Source organism: Giardia intestinalis, chromosome 2, assembly GCF_000002435.2.
Source record: "Giardia intestinalis strain WB C6 chromosome 2, whole genome shotgun sequence".
In the NCBI taxonomy this organism is placed as follows: domain Eukaryota; phylum Fornicata; order Diplomonadida; family Hexamitidae; genus Giardia; species Giardia duodenalis.
Genome location: NC_051857.1, coordinates 698,580 through 712,725, shown reverse-complemented (window position 1 = coordinate 712,725; position 14,146 = coordinate 698,580). Strand labels below are relative to the sequence as shown.

The 14,146-nt window shown below is 51.4% G+C and overlaps 8 protein-coding genes across 8 annotated transcripts; 4 read left to right on the top strand and 4 right to left on the bottom strand.

Annotated features, from left to right (window-relative positions):
• Positions 1 to 154: 154 nt before the first annotated feature.
• GL50803_00114336 (PP-loop family protein) lies at positions 155 to 973 on the top strand (the record flags this gene model as incomplete). Its single annotated transcript, XM_001707099.1, has 1 exon — positions 155 to 973. The coding sequence occupies one exon, from the start codon at positions 155 to 157 to the stop codon at positions 971 to 973; it is 819 nt and encodes a 272-aa protein (XP_001707151.1).
• GL50803_0027717 (High cysteine membrane protein Group 3) lies at positions 965 to 3,475 on the bottom strand (the record flags this gene model as incomplete). Its single annotated transcript, XM_001707101.1, has 1 exon — positions 965 to 3,475. One exon carries the CDS (start codon positions 3,473 to 3,475, stop codon positions 965 to 967), a length of 2,511 nt encoding a protein of 836 aa, XP_001707153.1.
• A 1,435-nt stretch (positions 3,476 to 4,910) lies between these two features.
• Positions 4,911 to 7,052, top strand: GL50803_0015930 (putative RNA helicase; the record flags this gene model as incomplete). The annotated part of the gene is made up of 1 exon (XM_001707104.1): positions 4,911 to 7,052. The coding sequence occupies one exon, from the start codon at positions 4,911 to 4,913 to the stop codon at positions 7,050 to 7,052; it is 2,142 nt and encodes a 713-aa protein (XP_001707156.1).
• A 12-nt stretch (positions 7,053 to 7,064) lies between these two features.
• Positions 7,065 to 7,598, bottom strand: GL50803_0012820 (ABC transporter family protein; the record flags this gene model as incomplete). The annotated part of the gene is made up of 1 exon (XM_001707105.2): positions 7,065 to 7,598. The coding sequence occupies one exon, from the start codon at positions 7,596 to 7,598 to the stop codon at positions 7,065 to 7,067; it is 534 nt and encodes a 177-aa protein (XP_001707157.2).
• An 82-nt stretch (positions 7,599 to 7,680) lies between these two features.
• On the bottom strand, positions 7,681 to 10,482 carry GL50803_0018470 (putative Vacuolar H+-transporting ATPase subunit a; the record flags this gene model as incomplete). The annotated part of the gene is made up of 1 exon (XM_001707106.1): positions 7,681 to 10,482. The coding sequence occupies one exon, from the start codon at positions 10,480 to 10,482 to the stop codon at positions 7,681 to 7,683; it is 2,802 nt and encodes a 933-aa protein (XP_001707158.1).
• A 32-nt stretch (positions 10,483 to 10,514) lies between these two features.
• GL50803_0018471 (uncharacterized protein) lies at positions 10,515 to 10,880 on the top strand (the record flags this gene model as incomplete). Its single annotated transcript, XM_001707108.2, has 1 exon — positions 10,515 to 10,880. One exon carries the CDS (start codon positions 10,515 to 10,517, stop codon positions 10,878 to 10,880), a length of 366 nt encoding a protein of 121 aa, XP_001707160.2.
• A 25-nt stretch (positions 10,881 to 10,905) lies between these two features.
• GL50803_0021367 (uncharacterized protein) lies at positions 10,906 to 11,898 on the bottom strand (the record flags this gene model as incomplete). Its single annotated transcript, XM_001707109.2, has 1 exon — positions 10,906 to 11,898. One exon carries the CDS (start codon positions 11,896 to 11,898, stop codon positions 10,906 to 10,908), a length of 993 nt encoding a protein of 330 aa, XP_001707161.2.
• A 193-nt stretch (positions 11,899 to 12,091) lies between these two features.
• Positions 12,092 to 14,053, top strand: GL50803_0021366 (Kinase, NEK; the record flags this gene model as incomplete). Its single annotated transcript, XM_001707110.1, has 1 exon — positions 12,092 to 14,053. One exon carries the CDS (start codon positions 12,092 to 12,094, stop codon positions 14,051 to 14,053), a length of 1,962 nt encoding a protein of 653 aa, XP_001707162.1.
• Positions 14,054 to 14,146: the final 93 nt, after the last annotated feature.

The window sequence follows — 14,146 nt, the reverse complement described above, 5'->3', positions numbered from 1 at the left end:
AGTCTTTGCACACGGAGATGACTGGACCGTATACTAACTGTCTACAGACACATGCGTTTCAGAGCGTGACGCGGCTACACGTTGGCCATGTAATTGGTTTGTTCTACGTAGGAACGCACTGAGATCCACAGCAGCAGACTAGCGACGCCCGAGAATGGCTTTTCCTTCTAACGCTGAACGGTTTGACCCACTGGTCCCGATGGCTAGACCGGACGACTTTTGTCCTTTCAGAAGAGGCGTAGGCTTCCTTCCAGCTACTATGATCAAGCGGCTGTTTGACCCCATCGGCCTAGGAGACCTGGGGGCGCTGGAAGTGACCCCTGTGACCTTCGACCCAAAGATACCCGGCTTCATCCTGGACACGATACGGAGCCTCTGCCCGTGCGCGCTGTCGATCGACGACGCCGCAGAGGGAGCCATGACGTTCGAGCAGCAGGTGGTTGGGATGGACGTCTCAGCCAAGATCGCCCGCCTGGATGCATTGGGGCAGGAGGCCAGGAAGGCGTCTGCGTGCAGCGTCTGCTCTCGCTGCCGCCGCGGAACACTGGCGAGCTTTGTGTCCGCCGGCGGCTACGACGCCCTGGCCCTCGGCCACCACCTGCTGGACGACCTGGAGACCCTGGCGATCACCGGGGTCCACGGGGCCTCCTTCTTCGGGCTCCGGGGGTACTACAACTGCGAGGTCATGGACTTTGCCAGCAGGGCCAAGCATCGAGTGTGCATTCTGCGGCCCATGCTGTCCGTCCACGTCAGCGAGATCTCCCGGGTGGTGCTCCACAACGGCCTCTCCTGCGTCGCGTCGGATGCCGCAGAGTGCAGCGTGTCGATCTCGAAGACGGCGGACACCGAGCCCTTTCCGGGGGAGCGCTTGCGGGTGCGGAGGCTCCTCGGCTCCGTCGACATCTCCGGGATATGCGCGTTCAGAGACAGGCACCGGCAGGCGATAGCTCCGTTTACTGGGGAATCATATTAGGGACTGGCGGTAGTCGTAGGACTCGCCCCGCATGAGCGATGTGTACTTCGCCCCGCGCTTGGGCCGGCCGCCCCTCCTGAAGACGAACCACCAGACGAGGAAGCCGGCGACGGCCAGGACGAGGAGGACGACGATGACGATGGCGGCGATTGCTCCCCCGCCGAGCCCGCCCCGCCGGTAGTAGCCAGGGTCGAGGCAGTTGACGCTCCCGCCGCCCTTGTCGGTCAGCTCGCAGGTCGTGCACCCCGCGAGGCCCACCCAGCCGTCCATGCCCCCGGTGTCGCTGCAGCCCATGCACGCCGTATGGTAGACGTCCGGGGAGATGGGGACGGCGTTCTCCGCGCAGCTCTCGCACTTGAGCCCCGTCGCGCAGACCAGGCAGTTTGTGATGTCGCACGGCTGGCACTCCCCGAGGTCCTCGTCGGGGTACATCGAGCCGCCGCAGCTGGCGCAGTCCTTCGTGCACGCCGCCGTCCGCGGGCAGAGGTACGCGCCGGTCGTGCAGTGCTCGCACCTCATCGCGTCGTTTTCGACACATATGGCGCACAACGGAACCGTGCACTTCGGGGCTGGTGGGTTGCAGACGACCTTGTTATCGACATGTTCTTTAAGGTACCCGTCCTCGCAGCTCTCACAGACCACATTCTTGGCACCAGTTGTCTGCCCTGTAGTGCTGTAGCAGGCTGCACAATGCTCAACGCCAGTGTACCCGTCCTCAGAGACGCTGCATTGAACGCACTTTCCGGGTCCTCCCTGCCTAACGTTGAATGCGGCGTAGTACCCTGTGACGCACGTGGAGCAGAGGCTATCACCAGCACCAGTACACGTCGAGCACCCAGCGGCACACGCCTTGCAGGTCCCCGTCGTTGAGCCGGCGCCCGACACCTCGAGATAGTACCCTTCGGCGCATTGGGTGCATGTGGTCCCGTCTGTGCACGTGAGGCACTTGCTGGTGCATGGCCTACACACACCGGCGTCGTTGTAGTAGCCAAGACCCAGCGCAAGGCAGCTCCCGAAGCACTTCGTCTTGTCCTCCTTCATGACAAGTGGAGAGAAGCAAGTGTCGCACGTCGTGGCAGAGTCCTTCGAGCACGCCTGGCAGCCCTGGACGGCGCATCCTTCAGGCGTTGTGGGCGGGAGGGCCTGAGGGCACGTGTTGTCTTTGGGTTCCGTCGAGTCGGTGCACTTGCTACAGACGATCTTGGAATCGCCGTCTGTGCCGGTCGCACACCCTCCGCAGTTGGCCACCCCAGTAGCTGCCTCGTCCCAACATCCAAGACATTTTGGTTGGCCATCTGCAGAATTAGGATTAGCTATTATATTCGATGTCTCGTTTGTATTGCAAGTTGAGCACGCTCCATTAGACGCCTCCTGGCATATTAGCTTTCCGATTGCAGAGTTTGCATCATAGCAGCCGTTATAGAACGGGAAAACCTTGGAGTTGTCGACGGGGGTTGTGCTGGTGTCGCATGCTGTGCAGATGCCCGCCTCGCACGTATGTGATCCCTTATCAGCAATGCATAAGCCGTTGATGGGGTAGTGGTCTGTCTGGGCGCACTGCTTGCAGAAGACTCTTCCCCCGAGGTAGATCTGGTTCTCGGTCTTGCAGATGGCCTGGGCGAGGGGGCCGTTGACAGAGTAGCAGCTCCCGTAGAAGAGCATGTAGCCGGAGGAGCACGTTTCGCAAAGTCCCATGGCATTGTCTGAACCTTTGTAGGTGGAGCAGCCGGCGAGTGCAGAAGCAGCAGAGAAGGCGGAGATGCATCGTCCATCGAGGGGGATGTGCCCCGACTTACATTTCGTACAGAGGGTGGGCTTCACATCTGTGCTCGTGAGCACGTTCATCCGGCAGCGCTCGCAGAAGAGGGTCCCGTCCAGGCCGTAGCACGCGAAGCAGGAGGTGGCAGATGGGCCCGCACTAGGGTTCTTGACAAACTTCGACCCGCAAGAGCCACAGACAGAGCCAGTAGTGCTAGTACTGTCAGAGCAAATGTTGGCACCCGGGGACCCTCCGAACTTGTAGCACGACCCGTAGTGGAAGAAGTATCCGTTGCCACATGTCGTGCACACGCCCTTGTCACACGTGTTTCCAGAGCTATCTGCGCTTGCTGCTACGCACACCCCGTCGATCGGGACGTCGCCCTCGATGGCGCACGCCCCGCAGTACATCCCCTCCTCGACGATGTGCTTCTCCTTGCATATGGCGTTGATCAGGGATGCCGTGCGGTAGCACCCGCCCCTGTAGAAGAGGAAGTCACGGATGCAGCCCGAGCAGGAGCCTGGAGTGGGGGTGCTATCTGTAGGAACTATGCATATGCTCCGCGAGAGGCTCAGCAGCCTGCAGTCTCCGTTGACGGGGACCCGTGCTCCGTCGCACTTGGAGCAGTACTTCTTGCCGCCGATCGTGACGTTGCAGACGCCGGTCGCACCCCCGCAGTCACTGTTCTGGGCGCATTCTGAGAAAATACCGTACAAAAGAAGAAGAGAGACGACAAGAGTCATTGTGAGATTTCTCAATAAATAAGCTTTCAATTTTCTTCACTGTTTACTTGTCTTGATGAAAAAATCCACCAACTATTGACCCAATGTGTGGTTTTTCATGAGTCGCCGTTCATGTTTGTGTCTTGCACTTTAAGCCAATTAACTTGGTATCGTTTTGCTCTGAAGTAAGGATAGTAGGTATTCTTTTTTCTAGTGTCGATCTACCGGCTAATTATGCCGCCCTCATGTCTTCTTATCAAGTTCGTGATATCATGTAAGATAGACTACTTGAGGTTTTGCCGAGTACCGTCTTCATTTTAAGGAATATCGGAAGTTAATCCGAGCAAATCCCCATGCGGGTTATTATACCAGGCAAGCCCCTTGCTTGTTCACCAGCTGAGACCCAGAATCCGAAGTCCGAAGTCGGATGCCGTCTGCTTCTGACGGGGAAGATTTATGCCTCCTTCCCCGAGGCGATAGAGGGGGCAACGGAGGGCCTGGAGCCAGTGATGGCACCAATCACTGCCCACTGGCCAGGATGGACCCACACGTGGCCTATGTGAGTCCCTCGACAAGAGATGGGGCCCCTGGGGTGTCTGGTTGGCAGAGGCGGACTGATCCTGCCCACACCGGAGAGCGGTGACCTGGGCCACCCGCCAGGCGTCTGCCGCAGCAGCTGGCAGTGCCTGACACCCTCGAGTAGACGGGTGCCGGTTGTAGAGAGACGACCTCGATGAACCGGTCCTGACCGCTTCTGATGCTTTGGACGACGCCTCGACAGACCGAAGCATCACCCAAGTGTGCTGTGCAGATGGACCAGCCCACACGTCACCGAGCCAGACGCACTGCACAGGGTGAGCGCTGACATGATCTCGTGCTGAGTGACTGACCACCTGCAAGAGCGCCCTGCGATCCATGAGCAGAGGGCCATACTTCTCCCCCGACACAACGCATAGGAGTACTCCATCGGCATCCACGAACGCGTACTATGACTCCAAGATGGAGGCGTATGGGGAGCGCACCTCCGACAATAGGGTCGATGATCCACGTCATGGGGAGACAAAGAGGCACCCGAGGAACGGGGTAGACACCCGAAGTCGTGGCGTGCGATCCTCGTCGTAGAGCACCAGGGCCACAAAGCTACTCCAGAGTACATGGCCAGAGTTAACTGCTCTCGAGACTGGATCGCCACGACTGACGCAAGGCCCGAGACAGCGGGTGCTCACTAGATGTCAGACGATGGTTGACCCAAGCCAGTCAGAGAGGAGAGACGCCCCAGAGCGCATAGTGGGGCACCCAACGGCTCCCCGGGCGAGGAGGCACAAGGCTCTTCTCCAGAGTGGGCGGCATCCGAGCTTCGGATCCTGGACGGGTTTACTCGGACAGGAGCTAGCAAGCCGACCTTGATGAAGAAGAGTAAATCCCTTGGAGAGTAAAGTTTATTTAAAAATAAAAGATGCCTTCTCAATCCACAATACAGAGCGAACAGCGCGCCCTTCCCATATATCCCATTAAGAAACAGTTAATTGATTCTATCCTACACTCTCCACAGCGCGTTGTGGTTGTTGTGGGTTCAACGGGCAGTGGAAAGAGCACTCAGCTTCCCCAATACCTTATTGACGCTAATGCATCAATCAAAAGAATAACAGTAACACAGCCCCGTCGGGTTGCGGCTATATCACTTGCACTGCGTGTAGCACAAGAGAGAGGCGCGTCTCTGGGTCAGGAGGTTGGATACAGCGTTCGATTTGACGCAAAAGTTTCCAAGTCAACCAGAATACGGTATGCAACAGATGGTGTAGTCATTAGAGAAGCGCTACTTGATCCACTCTTTCACTCTGACAGTATTGTCATAGTAGATGAAGCTCATGAACGAAGCGTGAGCACCGACCTTCTGTTTGGATTTCTTAAGACAGCGCTCGATAAAAACCCGAAGTTGCGAGTGGTGGTCATGTCTGCCACTATCGCTGCGGCCAGCTTTGTTCGTTACTTTGGAGCACACGCAGCAAATGCCATCCTATCCATCAAAGGAAGACAGTATCCTATTAAGCACTACTTCACTCTAGAAGCTGTTAAGAGCTATCAGGAAGCGTGTGTCTCAGCTGTGCTTCAGATCTGTAAGGACTGCAAAAGCGGAGACATCTTAGTTTTCATGCCAGGTGAGCTAGAGATCAGAAATGTTGTTGCTGCAATCAGGAATCACTGTGCTAAGTTTGGTGTATTGTATGAGCCTGAAGGTGCTGATGATAACAGGCCAAATTGTATTGACGATAATGAGAGCCTTGAAGATGATGACCGGTTGTCTTTAGGACCTCTATTTTCCAACAGAGACGCCATAAAGCCTGCAGGTGGGTTCACTGTTCAACTTCCTGGTGAGGCATCACTAATAGAAGTTTTGCCTTTCTATGCCAATCTCCCAACCACAGAGCAGATGAGGGTTTTCTCATCAGCAGCCGAGAATGTGCGGCGAGTAATTGTCGCCACAAATATAGCAGAAACCAGTATTACCGTGCCTAATATCCGCTATGTCGTGGATTGCGGGTTTGTGCGAAAAAAGCAGTTTCATCATACAACGGGCACATCGGAGCTAATAACCCTTCCCTGCTCACAGGCGTCGATACTTCAGCGGTCGGGTAGGGCGGGCCGTTTAATGGAGGGAGAATGCTACCACATTTACACCCATGAAACATATGCAAATTTAGAGCCTCAAGATGTGCCCGAGATTATGCTGACAGATCTCATGCCTGTGTTCTTAACCATTATTGCGTTTGGCATAACAAATCCTGTGACATATGAATTTATTACTGACCCTCCGCGCCAAGCGAAAAAGGCAGCCATAGTTAAGCTTTCTCGCATGGGGTGCATCCAGATAAAGAAGACAGAAGATGGTGTTGACAATCAGTCGCAGATGGAGCCTCAGCTCATCCTATCGCCTTTGGGGAGGGAGGTTGTCCGGTTCCCTACCGATCCAGAGCTGGCAATATCGATTTTGACTGCACACAAGTTCGGGAAGAAGATAGTAAAGGATGTGGTAGGAGTTGTAGCTCTCTTGTCGTGTGACGGGGTCTTTGTATCATCTGTGGACATAGAGACACGGGACCAGAGCGCACTGGCCAGAACCCAATTTTATTCTCTGAAGGGTGACCACATCACTTTACTGAATATCTGGAAGGCATACTGTGAAGAGTCTGAGAACAAGCGTGCATGGTGCACCAAGTACTACCTTTCATATAAAAGCTTAGAATATGCAAAGAATGTATATCGGCAGCTCATTGACATCTATAACTCATACTGTAAGGCTTCCCGAAAGGGGGCGGGAGCCGAGACTGAGAGTCCTCCTTGTGGTCTATATACAGAGATGGACGACGAGGATAAGGTGATCTTTTGTATATTAAAGGGATATATCTCTAACGTTGCAAAGCTAAGTAATGATCACAGAACGTACGAGGGGTCATCAGGAGAGTGTAGAATCCACCCTGCTTCATGCCTCAAACAGAACCCTAACTTTGTTCTCTATAATGAAATAGTGATAACTTCGTTTGCATATATGCGCACAGTCTCGGAGATAAACCCTGCTTGGATAGAGATGACGGTATAACATCCAAAGTATCTATACTCCTTCTGGCGGCGGCTCTACCATGTGTGCAATGGTCAAAAACACCTCCTCGAGGCCTGTGAATGAGACTCCAAACTCTTTTATTAGTCCAGACCCGCTGGACTTCTCTCTATATAGGGCTTTATAGAGGTACGAGATTGGATGCCCTTGAGGAACAACGTAGAAGGATCGAGTGTGCGTTTTGTCATTGGGGATATGCTCCCTCTTTTCAAGACGGATATAAGGTGCTGAGCAGACAAGAAGTGCGTCGACGCGGCCAACTGACTCTGTGACGTGAATGATCTGGACTCTGTAGCCAGAGCCAAATCGAGCCTTCAACCGTTCCTTGGTTCCAATGCATCGAAGCTGACCAGCCGCCATGATTGCGATGTACTGTGCAAGGCTGTCAGCTTCCTCCATACTATGCGTTGTTAAGATGATGGTCTTGCCCTGTTTGGCCTCTTCGATTGTTCGCCAAACTGCACGCTTTGTCACAGGGTCGAGTCCCGTGGTAGGCTCATCGAGAAATACTTGGCGCTGTACGGCCATAATAAAAAAGTTTAAACCCCACATTTTTGACAAAATTAATTTAGCAAAGATAATAATCGCACAAGATCAACCTGGAATTCACTTATTCGTCCTGCTTCTCTAGAGAAAGAGTGTACTCCACCGGAGCCAGAGGTTCGAATATGTATCCTTCAGCCTGATAGAACTTGCTGTTGAACTCTATCCAGGCAAGACGGAGGCCATGGAGAAAAGCTGACAAGGCCTCCATGAGAATGATGACGCCTATGGTGACTCCGAACCAAGCAGAGTACGTCACAAAGAAGGAGACCCCCTGAACAACCCCGCTGAGCCACTTGTTCTCGGAAACAGAAAAACCGTACGAGAGAGTAAACAATTGCTCATAGAAGACCTCTGAAAGCTGTGCGTGTGCTAGGGACAAGGCCCACAGACGTAGGTAAGAGGCAGTATGAGAAATGGCTCCCAGAACATACTCGATTGTGTGTATCACTTGGTGAACGACTATGTCACCCACTCCATGGGCTTCGTCATCGTCATCTTGGTCCGCCTTTCGTGAGCTGCCACGACCTTGTGCATCTTTACCGTCACTCACGAGTAAGTTCGTCTTATCTGTCTGAGCATCATCTGTATCTGCCTTGGCCAAATCTGCCTCAGATGTGATTGGAGCCGCTTCATGCGATGCTGCCTGACCAGAGAAAATGGGAACTCCATGAGCAAGCCCCTTCTTGGCTGCCTTCTTCAATTGAACAACCTCATATACCGGCTTGGCCACGGCTAGCCACAAGACAGAAATTATGCAAATAGCGAAAAGAGCCAGCTGAAGATTGGTCTGAAGGGGAATATTGTTGAATAAGTAGCTCTCCGGACTTATGCTCCCTGGACTTAAAAACATTTGGATGAGTAGGCTTGTCAGGGCAGGAGGATTGCTTCCCTCTGGCCACTCATTAAGCCACTTGTAGATAATACAAAAGACCATGTAACCAAAGAAGCACGTCATAAAGAGAAATTCGGGGATCCAGCAAGTGAGGAGCCCGACAATGTCTCGTGAATAGATAACGTTAAGCAGCTTTAGAACTATACCAAAGATCATTTGAAGAATACCGATTATAACAGCCATCTTCATTTTGTAGGAGTTGATAAACATCATGGAGTTGTCACTCCATCTCCAGGCCGGGTCTATCCCAAAGGCATAGACCGGAGATGAATACTTGGTGGTATCATACGTACTCTCGAAGAGATTTGGGGTTGTAGAAGATCGGTTAAAGGTGTATCTGCTGTGGAAAAAATCATAGGCCAGGGCAAACATGTCATTGTAGATGAGGCCGGTGAAGATGCTGAAGATGCTCATGAGCAGAATAATATACCTGCCTGCAAAGATCAGACTGACCATATCATTTTTTACCTTGCCCAACCTCCTCTCATAGCCAACCATGAGGGCAGAGACAATAGTTAAGATTATGCCATGCCCGATGTCGCCATACATCACTGCAAAGGTGAAGGGGAACTGGTAAAGGTAGAAGAAGGCAGGGTTGATCTCCTTGTATGAGGGGATGCCATAAGATTCAATAATGTTCTGAAACACCTTTGTGAACTTTCCTGTCTTAAAATATGTCGGTGGCTGTCTCAGATGCTCCTTTGGTGAATGATGCAATGCATCTACTGTGGCTGGCCTAAGATCGTCCGTGTTAATGAGTACGGATGTCCCGTTCTTCCTGGTCTTACTCAGTGCATTCAGATCTTTTATAAAGCTGGGAAGCATGCCCTTATAGCGCTCATTGCAGGCCTCGACAATTTGCGTAACGTCCGAGAAGGTTTGCTCAGGAATCCAAGCAATCCCTGTTAATATTTTTGCATCGGCGAGGGAGGGTCTCAGCTTGTTCAGCACACCCATGACCTCCTTCTCTTTCAGTATTAGGCGGTAGTAGGCCTCGAGCTGTGCACCCAGTTGGTTTAAGATAGTCGTGATGCGCTGCTTTGAAAGGCGTAGAAGTGTCCGATGATCTTCGATAGATTGCTGAACTCTCGAAACGTCACTATCGAGGCTCTGCACACTGTCTACCGCACCCCCTCCTTGAACACCCTGAGAGATGTGAATTGTACCAGAAAGAGACGTGACGATAGACCCCACCTTGCTTTGCAGCTGTACGCCGGGCGTATACACAAACACGACGTCATACTCCTGCTGATCCTTTGCAGCCTTATGCTTTGCCTTCTTCGGGGATGCTGGCTTGGATGGTGATTGATCGGCCCCAATAAGAGCCGCCAGATCTGGCGTAGATATCTTTCCCACCACTTCTATCATGCAATTGGAAAGAGTAGCTCGCGTTGCAAGGCGCTGGAGCATGGGCGTGACACTGTCTGGTACAGTGCATGCGAGAAAGTAGAGGTTAGCACTTGTGTCTGTCTCCTGGGCTTCGTCATCCGGTGAAGAACCAATGAGATGAGTATTTTCGCTTAAAACGTCTCTGAGCATCTTATTCTGCGCAGAAGACGCAGACTCTCTGCGGACGATGTCGAGGACCTGGCTATAGGTCAGATTTGCAGAGAGGTCCGCTAAGTGCTGCTGGTACTCATCCAACAAAGTCTTGACAGTCTTCATTGTTGCTGTTAGCTCTGCATCCAAGTTTCCAAGCGGCATGAGCTCTACCCTGTCTTCTTGTTCTGGAAGGGGAATCTCAAGAGCGATGAATTGATCACGGATGTAGTCGAGTTTAGACTCAGTTGTGGCCAGCTGCATAATGTTAGCTGTATAGGCTCTATCAAAAAAAGAAACGTCCGAGCATGCATCAACAAAGTGCATACATCCCAGAGCCATCATCTCCTCAACAACGGACGGGGCTATCTCGCGTGAGACTGTGAATGCAACAAGCCTCATTGTCTGAGAACGCCACAAATCCAAAGCAGACATCTGGGGCGAATTTTTTTACTTCTGAATCTTGCATGGTCCGGTTCAAACACCGCTACATCGGGCTCAGATGGGATGCCGATTATAGCATCACTCAGGAAGACATAGGCGACGCCCTGCGCACCGCAATACTAAACAGCGGAGACATTCGGCTTACTGCGCTTCTGCCCTATATGGCGTCTGTTTGGATGCACTTGTCTGCCTTTAATTTTTCTACCATTCGATGTCCTACATCCCTTACTCGAGACTGTATTAGAGCTGTTATTCCACAAATGGTTGTTCGAGGTGCCAAGAATCTCAGAATTGTTCACGTCTCTGGTTCGATCAGTCAAATGACACGCGTTATGGCACCAATATTAAGTGCAGAGTTAACAAGATCAAGAAAAGCACTAAGAACCTGATGCGCTAGGTGGACCTCTGCTGAATTCAGGAACGCATAGGTAGCACTCTCAGCCCAGATCCTTCAACTTTCTTTTTCAGTGATGTTTGCACTGGCGGACTGTAAGGACCCGGCGGTGGGAAGATGGCTTGCGGGAAGACCTTACTCAAAGAGGCCGTAACTCTTCGTGGATGGCACGAGGAGGACCTGTCATTACCGTAGACGTGGAACTGATGCTGACGATCCTTGTAAATTGTGATTGCAGATGGATCTGCTGGCCGTTTGATAGGGTTATTCAGATTACTGGGCTTTCTGGGTTGGGAAAACATAGTAGGGGACTGTGAGGCACTACACTGGTCGCTTAGCAGGCCTTCTACTTCTTCATTGATATCTTCACATTCAGCTGCAGAGAGTGAAAAGCTGGTACGGGGCAATTTAGAACTGTGTACTGTTGTAAACCATAATGAAGGAAGGGTGACGTCGAGAGCATCGAGATGCCGAACTATGTCGTCGCCCTCGTTACTAGTAGGCGCACCAAGTGGTGAATCTGCAGGCGAAAGCCTGAATGCTGGACTATTGCATCTAGGGCAAGGAGCTGCCTCATACATCAACTCGCTCTCGGATGCTTCGGCCAGATGCATTCGGTAAGTAACGGTGCTGGAGCGCCTCCGAGATCCAGATGCACTAGGTTCACGTGGCAAGTCACATTGCAAATCGCGTGGGTCCAGAGCGTTAACTGACAAAGCGTAATCAGGCGGGTTGACCTCAACAGGTGATGTTTGCAATAGTGGATGCTTTAACCTTGTAGTTGGCTTTTTGGCATACTGCTTTCTTTCTGGGGTCTTAAATACTTGATCACGGACCGTTGTCTTGACAATTTGTTTCCGTCGCTCAATTAGGGTATAGATGGCCTGGCCGTTCACAATGGCGATCTGGAATTCATAATCGTCAGGATTTATACAGATCTTTTTGCACTTGGCCAAAATGCGTTCTAGACGCAGCCTGTATCTTGATTTAATGGCCGTTTCAATATCGACCATGGTTGAATAAGAGTCGACCAAATCTCTTGTCACTGAGTAGGCCGTTGCGTCATTTGCCACGTAGACGCTGCTAGAGGGAATAGAAAACTTGAGCTCGCGCAGTGTGTTAGCCTGGTGCCCAAAAGTAAAATTAGGCTGGTCATTCTTGACCCGTAGGGTAGCGGCAGCTTTCCATCTTTGTGTCCCAGGCTCAATGTACGACAAGAATCTGATTAACAACACATACAGGGTCATTGGGCTTTGCGGATCCGGCAGTTATGGGAAGGTTTATCGAGTTCAACACGTCAGCACAAGCGAGATATATGCATGCAAAGAAATATGTTACACAAACATGGGGGCCAAGGAACGGGGTATCCTTGAGCAGGAAGTCAACATTGTGACAACCTTGGTTCACCCTCACATCATTCGGCATCACGAGATTATCCATGACAAAGCATCGGAAGTACTTTACGTAATCATGGAGTTCTGCACTAATGGTGACCTCTCTAGTATAATGATGAATGCAAAGCGGGCGGGGAATTACCTCTCAGAGGCGTATGTCCTTGACATTGGTAAACAAGTCCTGGATGCCTTAGTATACTGCCACTCCCCGTTCAAGTTCAATCCCGCAACCTCAAAAGGTCCCAGCACAGGGTCGAAGGATATTGATTCTTCCAATCTGCAGCCGAAAGTGGTACTACATAGAGATATTAAGCCGGCAAACCTCCTGGTTAACCACTCTGGTGCAATAAAGCTAGCAGATTTCGGGTTCTGTAGGGTCCTATCGAGTACAACCGACATGACAGCAACCAGAGCAGGGACACCTCTTTACATGGCCCCCGAGCTTTTAGAAGGTAAGGGGTACACTGCCAAGGCAGATATATGGTCTCTCGGCATCACCCTGTATGAAATATGCTCCTTCAGGCTTCCTTATCCGTCTCCAACTATCGACGATCTTCAGAAACGCATCTCCACAGAATCTCGCAGGCCCCTGCCAAAGTGCTACTCGGAGAAGCTTACATCTGTAATTGATCTTATGCTAACAGTAGATCCCGTGGCACGGCCTACAGCGGCCATGGTGCTCGAATATATAACTTATGTGTATAATCAGCAAGCCACTCATCCGACAAGTCCTCCACCAGCTCCATCGAACATCCCGCTGAATGTTCAAAATATGGCGCAGATAAATACGTATGGCCTCAGAGCCCTTTCTTCTAACACAACAAAGACGGCCGAGAAGCCTGTTACTCCCTTGCTTGCGCGTGATGCAATTCGCGCAATCTCTGCGACGGCTTCCGTAGTGGCCAAGTCGGGCCCAGTAAGCCCAGCACAACTTCAGCAGAGCGCTACTATCAAGAAGCTCCAGGAGGACATCCTCAAGCTCAGTGAAGCGCAAAAAACAACAAGCATGGAACTTGTTAACAAATCCAATGAGATATTTGTCCTGAAGGAGCAGCTTAAGACAGCTAAACTGACATCACAACGCCATGTCTATGAACTAGAACAGCTTAAAAATTACGTAGCAGTCACCTACGGTCAAGTGGATGCGGTTGCACCGGATCAACCCAGCTATGCAGACCTTTTGACTACATGCGGGCAGTATACTATGGAGATTGCAAACCTTAAAGCAGAGCTTGTACACCTCAAAGAGCAACTCGCAAAGAAGCCAGATGCTCAGGAAGGTTTACAAACACCAGTTCAGTCTGTTGGTATGCTAAGCAAAAGCTCGGTGACTCCAAAGGTGGAGGATATAAATGTAGAGTGTTTAGAAGATTCTTTAATTTCGGATTGCATACCCACTGATGCACTAAATAATAAGAAGAGCTCGGAAAGCATGATGCTCAGAAAGATAGAGCAGCAATTGCACAAGGTGCATGAGCTCATGCTCGTGGGTGACGACCCGATACTAAGAGACTCTCGCGGGAACACGATGCTGATGCATGCGGCAGCAAGTGGATACTCCTTGCTTGTGCGTTGCCTCTGCTCGACTCAATCCAAGCAGAAGAACGATATGGGGAAGACAGCACTCATCCTGAGTATTCAAAATGGATACCATGCGTGTGCACAGATCCTTCTCCCCTACGAAAAGGACATCCCGGATGCCTTGGGGAAGCTGCCCGAATTTTATGCACTGAACTCTCCCAATAAGAATATTCAGGCCTTATTCCTATCTTGACATCCGCTGACTTCCATAACAAACAGAACCTATGCTGGTTTTACAGAATACTCAGTAAATTCAGTAAGCAATTCAGTAAAGAAAATCAAACAC